This window comes from Phyllostomus hastatus, unplaced genomic scaffold (assembly GCF_019186645.2).
Source record: "Phyllostomus hastatus isolate PE091 unplaced genomic scaffold, TTU_PhHast_1.1 phas_scaffold_21, whole genome shotgun sequence".
Taxonomy (NCBI): Eukaryota; Metazoa; Chordata; class Mammalia; order Chiroptera; family Phyllostomidae; genus Phyllostomus; species Phyllostomus hastatus.
The window spans coordinates 6,177,456-6,192,644 of record NW_025334017.1 but is presented as its reverse complement, the minus strand read 5'-3'; the positions used below and the strand labels follow the sequence as shown (position 1 = coordinate 6,192,644).

General features: G+C 41.9%; 1 protein-coding gene and 1 long non-coding RNA gene across 7 annotated transcripts in view; one reads left to right on the top strand and one right to left on the bottom strand.

Annotated features, from left to right (window-relative positions):
- Positions 1-4,614: 4,614 nt before the first annotated feature.
- Positions 4,615-13,093, bottom strand: LOC123833046. Its single transcript, XR_006788162.1, has 5 exons — positions 12,819-13,093; positions 12,630-12,714; positions 12,395-12,534; positions 9,077-9,276; positions 4,615-6,252 (listed from the first exon to the last, which is right to left on the bottom strand). It is a non-coding gene; the product is annotated as an uncharacterized LOC123833046 (long non-coding RNA).
- Positions 13,094-13,198: 105 nt separating this feature from the next.
- CA8 (carbonic anhydrase 8) overlaps positions 13,199-15,189 on the top strand; it is a 115,447-nt gene continuing 113,456 nt past the window's right edge. For 5 of the 6 annotated variants that reach the window (XM_045861050.1, XM_045861047.1, XM_045861051.1 and 2 more), the window contains exons 1-2: positions 13,199-13,605; positions 14,788-14,979. In XM_045861050.1, the coding sequence (XP_045717006.1) occupies positions 13,506-13,605; positions 14,788-14,979 (292 nt within the window). In that variant the 5' untranslated portion in view covers positions 13,199-13,505. The remainder of the gene's footprint in view (positions 13,606-14,787; positions 14,980-15,189) is intronic. The other variant, XM_045861046.1, reaches the window with a different exon arrangement.

Sequence of the window (15,189 nt, the reverse complement as noted above, 5' to 3'; positions counted from 1 at the left end):
GCTTCTGGAGAGAAAATCTTTCCCTGCTTCGCCTCTCCCAACCCAACCATGGAAGCAGGTCCTGTTTACCGCAAGCCTCCCTGAGTTCTCAGTGGTTCTGTCATGTGGTTGGCTCTTTGATGAAGACATAAACAATATGACAGTGGTTTCCTGAGGCTGAAATGATGTGTTCAAACTCTCCACATTAAATTTCAGAGGCGTAAATATAAGAAAAAACCTAGCACTTGAGTTATAAGAGAAAAGGTATAGGATAGGGGAAGTTCAGCGAGAGTACCATCTGTGAAGAGGACTCCTGCGGCAGTGGTGCTGATGGGGCTGCTAGACGGCTCTAGAGCCGTGAGAGGTGGGAGAGCCAAGCAGACGCGCTGCATGGGGACCCTCTGTGCTCGGACCACAGCTGGTGCACCACACTGCATTCTGGGAAGCCTGTCTCAAGGTGCCGAGGCATAATAAAGGCAAAATCGCAAAAATAAAATGAATATATGTCAAATATTTTACTTAACTCATTAATTAAAATCCATTTAAAATGAGATTTTTAGCTTACAGCAATTTTCATTCTCTGTCAGACAAGATTCATTTGCATTCCCGTAGTTATTTAACATCAGCATTGTTACCCATTTTCCATAACTTAAACTTGTCTCTACAGATCAGTTACATAGCCAAGCCTACCCAATGCAACCGGAAGTACACCCTATATAATTAGATAATCCCAGAGGGCCTGGTGACAATGCGCTGAGCTCCGGTGAAAAGGCACCGGAAATCACATTGGCCCATTTTCCAATACCCGGACCATTTCCCCTACATGAGGAATATCACCACGGAGAACGTTCAGTGGAGAGGAACCCTGAGAGCAGGAGCTTTTGAAATCATGCCTTATAGGCACAAATGGTGGTACTGGGGATTTTTCAGCCTCACAAAGGGCACATGGTTAATAGTGGTGCAAGTTCTAAAAAACTGAAGCAGTGTCATAAAGCAAAGGGTCACCCTCATTTTGTGTAGTTCTGGCCTCAGAACAGGATAAAGGAAAAAAAAAAAACAAAAGCAAAACAGGAAGTTACAGCAAAGCAGATCTTAATTTAATATATGAAAAACCTGTTCAGAAATGAAAGTGCTGATCTGTGGGTTCCTTGCTATTGAAATATTCAGGAAGAAGTTACAGAATTTTCTATAGGAATTTTGTGGAGTGAGTTTTTATATTTTTCAGAAGTTTGCTCTAGACAGTGCTGTCCTACAGAAATAATGCAACTCATGTAATTTTAAATTTTCTTGTAACCAGATTAACAAAGAACCTGGTTAAATTGATTTTAATAATATACTTTGTTTAACCTGATATACTGAAATAATTATTTCAACATGTTATCAATAGAAAAACATTAATGAAATCTTTTATTTTTTTTCACTAAGTTTCTGAAATCCAGTGTGTATTTTACACCTACCAGCAGGTCTCAGTTTGGATCAGCTACATTTCAAAGGCTTAATAGCGGCATGCAGCTGGTGTTGACATAAGAGACATCTAAATCTGTGAGAATATTTGTAATTTTATTTGGGCCGACCTGATGACAATTACTAGGAGGCAGAATCTCAACAGACTGAGAAAATGCTCTGGGGAATGGCAGTTTTACCACTTATACATCAGAATCAAAGGGCAAGACATAAGGGGGTTACAGCACTCTTTGTTGATAAATTAGGGAGGAGGAGGAAAGCAAAGCTGGAGAAATCTCTGGGATTGGATAAAAAGTGAAATGGACACACACATACTTGTCTCACACTGGTGGGTACAGGGTAGTTAACATTTATAGCACATAAAGATGCTAAATGGGAGAACAAGATAAAATGAGGGGTTCTGTGGTCTTGTGCTCTGGTGGAAGATTGTACCCTGAGGGGTCTGGAAAAAGGGGATAACATGACATTCCAAAGGCATGTTATCTTAGATGCAAAAAGACAATAGACAGGCTCAGTTAGGGTGAGGATCCGCATTTGTAAGGAAGATATTGGCCTAGGACATGACTACTCACTGTGATTTGCTTTTCGTTAAGACGTTCTAATTTCAGACCATCCTATGTGGTTATTTGAGTTTATAGGATCCACCATGCAGGCCTCCCCTGAGCTTGTCAGGTTTAATATGTGGCCCAGTTTTCACCCACATCAGTAATTATTTTCTTGACTAGCATAGGTCTAGACTACTGGTTCTCAGACTTTGGCATGCAGGACTTGTTAAAATGTGATTGCTGGGCTCCAGCCCCCAGGTCTCTGATTCAGTGAGGCTGGGGTGGATCAGCATTACTAACAGATTCCCAGGTGAGGCTGATACTGCAGTTTGAGGAAACATTTTTTTTTAAAGATTTTACCTAATTATTTTTAGAGAGGGAAGGGAGGGAGATAGAGAGAGAGAGAGAGAGAGAGAGAGAGAGAGAGAAACATCAATGTGCGGTTGCTGGGGGTCATGGCCCGCAACTCAAGCATGTACCCTGACTGGGAATCGAACCTGTGACACTTTGGTTCTCAGACTGCGCTCAATCCACTGAGCTACACCAGCCAGGGCTTGAGGAAACATTTTAAAACCACTGGTTTGGACAAACCTAAGATTATTTCACAGAAGACAATAAATGCTTCTGACAATGAGTATAGATTTAGGACATTTGTCTTTTATTTTTGTGCGATGATGTTTTTGTTTTAGTGAAACCGAGACTTTCTGTGTTGACTCCAAATGCTTGTGACTTTCTCAGTCTTTATTGAAAATTTCCTCTGTTATATCATCTCATTCTTGAGCACCTAATGTTTTATGTTTGACTTTCAACAGAGGCATTTTTACAGGTTTCCCCGAGAGTATACAAACATTAACATAAGAATAAGTAAAAGGTGGAGTTTAAGGTTGTTGTAGTATAAAGGGCATTCAGTGATGGGATATGATTTCCCAACGTGTTAGACCTCGGAGGCATACATTTTTTCATGTTTTTTTTTTTTTTTGTAACATATCCTTTGGCTACTGAATTCATAAATTTATCTAAATTTCTTGAAGTTGAATTTTTCAGACTATCATGATTTTTGAAGCTTATTAATAGTATAAAGTAGGCCTTTTTATTTTTCCTAAAATTATATCTTTTCATCTCCAAGAGGAGCTTTCTTAATTTTATGATTCCAGAATTTAGCAAACACATCTGGACTGAACTTACTGACATCACATTATTTCCTAATTACCATGTGTTTAGATATCTCTTTGGAAACTTTAGTTTGGGTCTTACCCACTGGTGCTTATCCATTGGCTATACCATCTATATCCCTAAGAAATTCCCTTTTCAACATATGCTATCAAAACCCACATTTGCTCACGAGTATTTTGGTTTGGCCCTTTAAAAACCATCAGTTAGTACCAAAGCAGTTATGAAAAGAAAAAGGGGCAGAGGGGTGGGGAAGAAGAATTACATTTCAGTGTATTGGAAAAGGAGACTGGTCTAGATATTCTTGGAAGCCAGGAAGACAAAAGTTTCTTCTCAGTAGATACAAAGAAACACAGACCTTTATTTTCATGTAACAAGAAACAAATGTTTCTTTCCTTCCCAAGAAGTTCTGGAATACAGTGGGGGCCATTTCCTCACAACCATCACAAAAGCACAAGGTTTCCATCAATCCCCAATATAAATAGGCCAGGGTGTGCTTGCTAGTCAGCAACACCAGGCTCCCATCAAGCTTCTTGCAGAATTTTTAAAATTATGATTCTTGGCTGTCACCCTCTCCCACAGCTTAGAACCACTGCTATCAAGTCATTCTTCTGAAGGTCAAGTTGACTTGGGGCCATTATTTTAGTTTTTCACGGGAGTATAGTCATTGCTTTCTGAAATCCTGAAGGTCCACAAGGATGCTCTCTCAGAATCGTGTTGATAATTTAGAATTTTCAGATGACTGTTCCCAGTACCTTTTGTTCATGTTCCTTTTACAGTGAGAGATTCCTTTTCTGGGTCACAAAATGAGCTAGGATTTTTTATTTGTTGCAGACACAATATACTAACATTATTAAGTTTTGCTCACTTGGGATAACGGTAAGAATTAGTCTAGATCAGAAGACTTTTCTTTACAGCAGGATAAGACTCAGCTTGGTACATGTTAGTAAAACACCAGGCTGTTAGAAGAACGGGTACTGAAATTATAGAGTACCTGTTAGAAGGGTTTGGGTTTCTCATTGCGTTAATATCTAGTATAGCTTCACCTTACAAGAGAACTCTTATGGAGCCCCTGCTAAAAGACTCCATGAAGAAAGTGTGTTGTCAGAGAGAAACTTGGAAACCCAGGGAGCATTAGAAAAGAGAAGCTGTGAGAGTTCAGGGTTGGAAATTTCTAGATGGAGAGAAATGTTGAAAGTCAATGAAGAGTGAGAAGAATGTCAAGCATCAAAAAAAGATTTTAAACTTTGTCCTAGTCTTGGCTTTCCCTGAACTTGAGGTGTAAACTTAGGGAATCACATGACTTTTCTAGACTTTGCCTTTAAAATTAAGTAATCTGCCCTGACTGGTGTGGCTCAGTGGATTGAGCACTGGCCTGTGAACCGAAAGGTCGCTGGTTCAACTCCCAGTCAGGGCACATGCCTGGATTGCCAGCCAGGTTCTCAGTTGGGGGCGTGCAAGAGGCAACCAATCAATGTGTCTCTCACACATTGATGTTTCTTTCCCTCTCTTTTTCTCTCCTTCACCTTTCTCTAAAAATAAATAAATAAAATCTTTAAAAAAATAAAATAAAATTAAGGAATCTTCCAGATCTCTTCAGTCCGAAAAAGCCATGAAAGACATTTGAAATGGGCACCATTTTCTGGGTCCATCTGGTGTTTCTCGCAGACGTGAGTGGCACAAGCAAACAGGAAAGTCTGCACTCAGAGTATTTCCTAACATATCGACTGAATGGGAACAAATTTGCATGTCCAAAACAAGCATTCTAGTAGAACTGGCTTTCTAGTTGAAGTACATTATCTATATTAACTTATTTAATCTTCCCACACTCCTTTTGGTTTGTTACAATTATTGTTCTCATTTTATTGGGAGGAAATGAGGTTCAGTAACTTGATCAGGATCAAAATTAAACAACAAAACCATTATACTATATTTTCTTTCAACATAGCATATTATCTTATTGATAATGCATTTAATTGGTTTTTCATGAGACTTTTGAAGACTACTTTAAATAATTCTTAATATTTGATAATTATTGTCTTGCTTCCATGTCTCCCATTGGAGTTTTAGTCTATTTCTCTATTATCTCTTTTGTCGAGATGGGGAATATCAAGCTATGACGTTGTATGTTACCACATTTTAAATAATTAAGGCCCAGATGAAACTAGTGTGGTTAGTCTTGTTTATTGGATAGTGTTACTCCGCACCAAGCTAGACTTTCTCTTCCATCACTGGCAATGACGCTAACAGTAATACTTAGTGAAACCTAATCACTGGGGTTCTGATCGTAATGCAAACATGCTGTTCTCCATTAGTGTTAAAGATGTTGATGGCTTTGTGTATTTCATTAGTGTCTCTGGTTCCTCCTCATTACACAAACTCTTTATGAAATAGAAACATTTAATATAGAACATCTTGTGTGCTTTCTATTTTTGAGCAGTAGCATCTTAGATTGCTAAATAGGCACTTAATTCATACCCCATTGAGAGTTGGTTGCCAATGTTAAAGGATGAATAAGTAATGGGCTTGTTGGTACAATGGTGGCTGAAACCCGACTTGGAGGTGAGGAAGGGTTACGGAATGAACGTTGGCTGTAGAGCTGCGTAGACCTGGTTCTAAGTTTAAGTTTCCCATTTTCAGCTGTGTGATCATGGGCAAAGCACTTAATTTTCCAAATTTCGGTTGCTTCATCTATAAAACTATACCTTTTGTCAAATTATTGTGAATTGAGCGAAATCACATTACACACATTACACATAATAGATGGTTAGTAAATCACCAGCCAGTGACAGAAGACTTTGTAATCCATCAAGATATTAAATCATAATGCAGGAGGTCGAGTCCGGGGATCTTGACTGCTCATTTGGATTAGCTGAAAAAACCACAAAGAGGACTGCAAGGAGCAGACACAGCCTGTATTACTCACATTACTGGGAGCACCAACTGTGGCAGATCGGTGAAGTGGGACTCCGAGTCCGAGACTTGTTTTACAGGGTCCCAGGCCAAGGGGCCATATGTCTTGAGTGTGACTCTAAACTACACGATCTCAGTGTGTATGTGCAGAAAGAAGCAGTCACAGGACAAGAAGCAGCTTCTGAAAGGAGATAAGGAGGGAATTACAACCCATTTCCAAAGCAGTACACATTCCATCTGGCCAGGGCCCTTTGGCCAGCCTTCCATTACCGGTGTTGGAAGAGCAATAGCCAGCATGACCCTACACAGATTTTGGCTTGTTAGTCTGAGGTTGAAGGTAAGCGGTGGACTGGGAGTGGCATCCAAGCTAGAGAATAGACTGGAACAAACCACCCAGAAGGACCTAGAGGGGGAGGTCAGACCTGCAGAAAACAGAATGGGCTAAGGCCTGGATGCAGAGTAGGGTTGGTTTAGGAGCAAATTTCATCAACATGGGATTCCCTTTTCTGTATGTAAGCAGACTCTTAAAATTATACACAATGTACAACACAAAGAGTGAGCCCAATGTAAACTATGGACTTTAGTTAATAATGTATCATTATTATTGGCTCATCAGTTACAACAAACGTACTATACTGATGCCAGATGTTAATAGGGAAAGCTGAGCTCAGGGGAGGGTGTATGGTAACTGTTGGTTCTTTCCGCTCAATTTTCCTGCAACAAAAACTCTGCAAAGAGTCTATTAAGCAAAAAAAAGTTTCAGTTATTGCATGTCTCTTTTTCCAACTTCGATGCCTTTCCCTTTCCCTTTTTGACCTTTCTGATCCCAGCTGCCAAGGCCAGTCCAGCATGTCTCCCAGTTTGCCCAGAGGAAGGATGCAGTGTGGCTGGATGGAAGTGTGCATTTGAGTTGGTGTTTGGTTCCTAACAGTGTTCCTACAACCCACATTCTGGTGATAGAGATGGAGCACATGTACTGAGTTCACCAGCTCTGAAGGCAGAAAGTCTGGTGGTTCAGAGCTCGGGTTCTGCAAAGAGCAGACCTCAGGACACTCACCACTCTGTGGCCATGGATGAGTATGAGCCTGTGTGTTCTCCTCTGAAGATGGGATGATGTTACTGAGGCTATTATGAGAATTGAAGGAAATAATCTATGGGAAGTGCTTGCAGAGGATCTGGTGCTTAATAAGTGTGTGTTTCTGTCATCTATGCTTTATAATAAATCATTCCAAACCGCAGTGGCTTATAGCAATGAATTATGATTTCTCATGATTCTCTGGGCCAGGAATTCAGGCAGGACTGTGGGCCATTTTCCTGCTGCAGATACCGCCAGCTGGGGTCACTCGCTTGGCTACATTCAGCTGGCGATTAAGCTGGGCTGGAAGGTCGTGGAGGGCTTTCCCTGCACATCTGTGCCTCTGTGTCCCTCCGTGCGTCACCATGCAGACAGTTTGGGCTTCCTCACAGCATGGCGGACTCAGGGTAGCCGAGTTTTTCACATGGGGACTGGTTTCCAAAAGAAAAAGAGGAGTGGGTGAGCCCTCTTAAAAATAAAGCCCAGAATTGGCACAGGGTCACTCTATCACAGTCTATGAGACAAAGCAAGCCACAAAACCAGCCCTGGTGAAGTCCAGGAGAAACAGCCGCCCCCTCGGCGGGAAGAGCAGTGTGTACCCACAGGAGGGCAGGGGTTACGGCAGCTGTCTTTGGAGAAAATCTCAGTGTTTGGACCGTTACTTTCTCATGAATTGCTTTGCCATCGTGCAGAACAGGCCTTCCTCCTGTAGGCAGAGTGAGGTGTCCCTGTTGCTGTGGGAACTGAAGTACTGGTATGGCCAAAGGGCCATTCTAATTTGGCCACTGCATCTTCTCTTAATGTCAAAAAGGGTTTAATACCCTTTTTAGAATTTAGAATTGTTTTTAGGATTGTTCTGTCAACAGTATGTGTTCATCTAAGCATATCATTTATCTTATGTTTTATGTCATGAGATTATTCTGAATCATGTCTTAAAAAATCTCTAAAACACACATAGATGTACTATTTAAATGCATCACTTTGCACTTTATTTACACCATGCAAAAACTATTCACACCATAAAAAAGAAAATAATCTTGATCAAAAAGTGAACCCACACTGGCTTCTGTATTTGAGTTTTTGTTGTTTTTACTTTTAATTGACATTTTCTTACCTTCTCTCCTCCTTCCTTTTGTGGGCAAAGGAACACTTACTTATCCTATAAAACCCAGCTTCGCCTATAAAGCCCCTATTGACACACCTGCCACCAAGTATGTTCTGTTACTCCCTTCTTTATGGCCCCAGTGTGCCCTGAAAGCCTCTGCTTCAGTGGTCAGGACTTCTGCTGCACTAATACTCGTAATGGCTAGTCAGATCACTGTACGCCTTGTGGCACAGGGAAATGGGCTCCTCAGTGCCTCCTGTGTGCTAGCTGGGGGGATACAGAGAGGAATAAGGTGAACCCTGTGCTCTTGGGAGCTCATTGTTTATTGGAGAAGGTGGTTATAAAATACACCCTTAAAACACAATGCTAATTTCAGGGCTAGAGATCTGTACTGAGTATTAGGGAAGCACTTTAAACCACTTGAGTAGATTTGTACATGCTAGGAAGGTGCCCCAGAGAAGGTAGATTATGGAGTCATCAATATAGTGATCTCCAACATGCCAAGTTCACCTGCTGTCATTTTGGTGCTGAAGTAGGTATAGGGCTCCAGGCATAATTGGTGTGACCTCAGAGACATGAAGAGAGCTATGGCCCCCATCTGCTTAGAGGAGACAGGGATTTTCCATAGGTAAGGGTTTTCTCACTGAGTGGTAAGGTTGTGAGGATACTCATTGGAGCCAGGGCTTCTAAGAAATTTGCAAGGTGTTGATAAGTGTCCTGTTTTAGACTGTTTAGTTTTCTTGCAGGCCAGAGAGGTACTTTTACTTTGAAGAAAAAGACATGCAAAAAATTATTTGAACAAATAAAAATTACCCTTGAACTCACCTTTACCTGGTGGGCTCCTGTAACAGTCAGCTTTTGGTAGGCTTTGCTGCTGTAACAGATGACTCCCAAATGTCAGTGGCATATAAAACAAAGGTTTATTTCTCACATTACATGTTGACTTCCACTTGCCTGTGCTCTGATCTGTGGGTGGGTTTTCTTCATTTTAGGATCCAGATGGAGGGAACAGTGCCTTTCTTGAACTGCGTAATTTGGGGGCAGAGAAACAACAATAATGTGGAACCGCATGATAACTACTAGAGCTTCTTTTAGAAAGTGGTGCCTGCAATGCCGCCCAAATTTAATTCATCAAAACAGTGAGGTATAATCTCACAGAGAGGGGCCGTGAATGACAGAAAGAATGCAATTTGCCTGAGCTACACTGTACCCTAAAAATAAAAGCCAATGGTTCTGAAGACAAAAGACCAAGAAGAGTAGGCTTATAACACAACTTTAAGTAAGCAAAATAATGAGATTAATCAGTTGAGGAAATAAATGTGAAGGAATCAGAGCCTCTTGCCTTGTAAATAAAATATTGAAACCTGTAGAAACCAAAATGTATAAAATGAGGAAAAATTTTATGTCCTTACTGAAAAAACAAACACCAGACTAACAAACTGAACAACCGGAGAAGTTTCCGACCTCAGGCCAGAGCCCCACGAAGCCCCCATGTTTTGAGTAGTCTGGATTGGTTTCGGCAGCTCACAGAAGGTACTCAGGGGAGAGAATTGCTCTTCAACAGGCATTGCCAATATTCGGCACCATGGCCCATGCCTGGAGTGCTATTCACTCACTCACTCACTGTCTCCCAAGTCCCATTTATTTATCCTTTTTTTAAAAGATTTTATTTATTTACTTTTAGAGAGGGAAGGGAGGGAGATAGAGAGAGAGAGAAACATCAATGTGTGGTTACTGGGGGTCATGGCCTGCAACCCAGGCATGTACCCTAACTGGGAATTGAACCTGCGACACTTTGGTTCGCAGCCCGCGCTCAATCCACTGAGCTACGTCAGCCAGGGCTTATTTATCCTTTTTTGTTTGCCTCAAATGACATTTTTCCAGGATCCCTTCCTGGATTGTTTCCATGTATGTGAGTTGCATCTTCCTTAGATGTAATGGTACTTACATCTCTGTTTAATATATTGCCTTTATTATCATTAATTATTTATCTTCCTCCCCCTGCCACCAAGAGAACTGTGCATTCCTTGAAGGCAGAAAAAAAGGTTTGATTCATTTTGGGGTCTCTTAGAGTGCCTACTGCAGAGCACTGCATATGAAGGGACGTCATTCATTGTGGTTGAAGTTCAGATTTATAGCCTGGTTAGACGTCATTTGACATGCATGTGTTAGTTCTATCCTTGAGGTTTTTCCAGAGTGTTAGGTGCACACAAGAAGGAAATTCTTGTTTAAGACAGTTCTAGGGCCAAACCTTGCCACTACAATAAGAAAGCTCGGTAAGAGAGCAAACGGGTGAGAGAAGATTGGGAAGAGAGGGTTGTGTAGGTACTGGGTGCTGGACGCAATCTCATCTCTTTGTTCCTTTGACATCTAGATAGGCTTGTCCCCTTTAGGTATTTCTATTTATACTCTTAGTATCAAATACTAATTAGCTATATAGGTCTTAGTTATAATGAGTTGTGCTACTATGTTGTTTGACCTCCATTATGCAAATAATAACAATGAATAATATAAAGTTAATTTAAAGAATCAAATATGGTATTAGGTTAAGCTGCATTAAAATTATATAGAAGGATATGTGGAATACTTATGTTCAAATATAGAGCATGAGTATTTTTAGATTCTTAGATATTAGATTTAGGTGTTCTTGTTCTATTTTGTAAATCAAAGAATTGCCCTATATATTTGATCTGTGTGTTTAGGTTTTATGGTGGCAGATACCTTATAATAACTAGAAATAGAAATTCCATCTTTAGTGATAATATAGTACAGAAACCAGAGAAGGTCTTAAGGTGCTGTTAATTAGCAGAAATCTGAAGCACACAGTCTCAAAGCAATTAAGGCTGTTAATTGAATATTTGGATGCACTGTGGAATGGCTCATATGTTTCAGACAGGGTACCCTAGGCTTGAGAAGAGTGATGTTATACACATGATGTTGAAGAATTCAGAAAGAATATGAATAAACATGTTTGTCTAGTAGCTAACTGCATTTATGAACAGTGATTCATTATTGGCTATATGCAAAATTACCTGTTAGCTGAAAAATGGAATATTAACAATTCAGTCTTTCAGGCTATCTGCTGTAAATGTGGTACACCATTTACCCATGGCAAATGAGGTTTTTTCACCATGGTGATTTTGCTGTCCTCTGGTTTGGTAAACATCTCTGTAATTCATGAGATACTTTAAATGGAATTAGTGGTCACACAATGGCTGCGATGCAGCATCTGTGTCCATCAGGGGGCAGAGAGAAGCGAACACTGCTGATGGGCTCTGGGTGGCAAAAAGGTTTTACCGTGGAGCCTCCAGAGGGTCCCTTAGCTGCGGCACACGATCAATGCATGAACATATTTTTAAAAGAAAGTTTATAAAACTTCCAAGATTCTGAAGAAGTTTTCATGAAAGGGTAAAGAAATGAGATATTCCTTTTAGAAGAACTTCAGAGGAAAGTAGTTAACATTTGGAGTAGTGTTTCTTGTTTTTAATAGCTATAGCTTCAGGATAGAATTTTGCTTCTGTCCAACTCAGGCTCACCAATGTGCAGAGGAGAGAGCCTATTCACAAAAGAACGTCCACAAGGTAGTGAGTGAAGAATGAATCTAGTTTCTCTCAGACTGAATCGTGGACTTTCTGGTGTTGTGTTAAGGAGAAAGAAATTATTCGAGTTACATGAAATCACGTTGACCAATAGTTTTCACCCATTTTGGGGAACATTCTAGAAAGTGGCTGATTGATTGAATTTTTCCTCCTTTCAGTCCCAATCCATTTTCTGGAGAAATTTCCAATGGACTGTGAAGTGGATTTTTTAAAAAAGAGGAGGGCTGAGCAGGCAGTGGACAACAGAACCCCAAATTCCCAAAGTGGGCATCTCTGGCCTTACATGAGGAATGAAGCATCCTAAGGATGGTGTGATTTAGGAAACCACTGTTCAAACTGCTAGCAGACATTTTAGTGAGTGCACAGAGCACATAAAAACAAATTTACTGAAGGTCCAAATCTGAGCTGATTATATACAGATTCCTTCTAACAGCACGTTCTAAAACTGTGGTGTTAATCTGCTCAGGGGTTATGGACTAAAGCTTTCAAAGGCGTCGGAACAGAGGGCTGAACTCACTGACAGTGGACTGGGAAGCATACTTACAAGGTAACAACTCCACCTCCTTGGATCAGGAAAGTTCCTGTTTCTTACGCAATGTGTGCACTTCATTATTTACACGATTTCATTAGGCGGTCAGGAGGTGTGTACACTGCTAGCTGCCTCTGCAGCGGGCACCCCAGGGTCTGAAATGGAAAACAAATGCTCTTTATTACCTTTCACTACTCCTGCCTTTGAAATATTTTTCTTTAATGGACAAATGTCCTTAAATTATATTTACCTCTCTTGATTAAAACATTTTTTTCTTAAATGTTTTTAGGAACTACAAGTTTCTTGGAAGTTTTTCCATACTTGTTTCCACTGTGCTGCAAGGGCGAATTAGAAAGTAAATACTGAGAAATAAAGATTCAGAGTGGGGAAACAATCTTTAGTTTGTTATGGGGTCTCGCAGCCCTCTCTTTTCCCCTACCTTAGGCAATCCGTCTTTCTTCTCCCCGACCCTCTTTCTCGGTTTTTGGTGTTTCCCGGAGTTAGGATGAACACGAGTGAGAGCAGAAAGGCCCTGGCCTACGCTCTGCACCCCGCAGTCCTGAGGACAGACCCTGGGTGAGGAGGACTCACCAGGTTCGGGACACAGGCGCGGCCGGAGCAAGGGCACCCGCAGCGGGGTGGGGGGCCGACCCAAGGGCTTCCGCGGGTTCTGCGCGGTAGCCCCAGGGCTCTTTCCTGCGCTCCCTCCCCGGGTCCTTGGGCAACTGAGCCAAGGGGGCGGATCCTGAAGTGCCGGACACGCCCCAGACGGGTTTATAATTCGCCTTCTCGCTCCTAGAGCTGCTGCTTCTCCAGTGCTCCGCTCGGACTTGGGACGCCCTCCGCTTGCCGGCCGCCCCAGAACTCGGGACCCCACGCCCGCCCGCTCGCGCTCACACTCACACTCACACACGCAGCCACACCTTCATTGCCTTTCACCGCGCGCGCGCTCACACCTATTCACGTGCGCTCACACTCGCACACGCTGTCACACTCCCTCGTGCACTCACGGGCGCACTTTCACCCTCTCACACTCACACGCTCACACCCCAGCTCAGGCCCGCTTACTCTGCAGGGGCCCAGGCCCCGTCGGCAACAGCGCTGAGAGGACACACACGGCTTCTCCATGGCCGATCTGAGCTTCATCGAAGATTCCGTTGCCTTCCCGGAGAAGGAGGAGGATGAGGAGGAAGAGGAAGAGGGTGTGGAGTGGGGCTACGAAGAAGGTAACCCGCCGCATATTGAGGTGGCTGGGTTCCCAGGACCGCGCGTGGGAGGCTGCGCGCCGCGTGTGTTTTGCCCCGCGCTGGGTTCTGCATACTTCTCCTTGGTGCTCCGAGCACCTCTGCGTCCCCTCCTTCCCACGTGGGTTTCTGCCACTTTCCCATTCCCGTGGCCTGTCTCGGGGCAGAAGGCACAGAGGGAGAGCGGGCGGGCCTGTCACCTGCATTCGGGTTGGGGAACCTGGCCTTCCTGCCCGGCAGCTGTTGGCACCTGCCTTCGTCCGGAGGGCGAGCCTTAAAGCTGCAGCCGTGACTGCCTTGCCTCTGGAACAACTGAGAGGTGCAGCTTCCCCGTTACTCAGCACCTTGAGAAAACAGTGTTAGTGAAACTATTCGTTTCTTGCTTGCTGTGAGGACCCTGGTGCGAGAAAGTATTCTGCCTCTACTCTGTTCCTGAAGGACACGACTACAGCTAATTCTTTCCAGACATGTCCTAAATTTCAGGCTGGATCAGTGGGCTTGGCGAGAAAGGGTTGACTTTTTAAAAAAAAGTTTAGGTTCCTGAATTTATCCCTAAAAATGTAGGTCTGTTAAAATAGCCAGCCACTCGTGCTGATGTTGACTACATCTATGAAAAAAAAAAGAATTTATCATTTTAATTATAAAAATACGGGAAGGATATATATGTATGAATATGTAGGTAGGCATGTGTACATGTATATATGCACACTTCAAAATACTGTATTTGCATTTCTAATAAGATGTTTATTCACTAGCATCAGATTTATGGTTTGGAGCTCTCACTAAGCATGTTGAGAGTTACAGGTATTTCCCAAGTACTACACATAATTGAACTGATGAGCAGAGGAAATTTGTGTGGTATTATTTTTGCTAATCACTTAAAGATGACCTAAATTTTTTAGTCGTAAATTATTACATTTCTGTGGACAAATACAAACAGAACGTTATGTGAACTCAAGGTTTTGTGTGTAGTATTTGATACTATATCATTCAAAATATAAACCCAAAGATTCACACACATTTACCACATTTCATCCTACAGAGACAGTAGTCATAACCCACTTAAATGTCAAGGATTAGAAACTGTTTAAACTAGTTTTAACATGTTAAATTTCACTGTAACTTTTTTAAAACCAATATAAATGTGCTTCATTTTGTCCTTAGGTGTTGAGTGGGGCTTGGTGTTTCCTGACGCTAATGGGGAATACCAGTCTCCCATCAACCTGAACTCCAGAGAAGCTAGATATGACCCCTCACTGCTGGATGTCCGCCTCTCGCCGAATTATGTGGTCTGTCGGGACTGTGAAGTCACCAATGATGGACACACCATTCAGGTTATCCTGAAGTCAAAATCAGGTATTTTAGAAGATGCTTTGCATGCTCTTGTAAACTTGAAGTTATCTTTGGAGCTATTAAACTCTTATTTAGCTTTTATGATCTTAAAGGTAGAACTAACATAGCTCCATGGTCAAATACCTTTATGTATTATAAAGTGCACTTCTAGGAATTGTTTTCTGAAACACTTTTGAAAGAGTAAAAGGATGAAATGATGAAGATGTCAGTCTG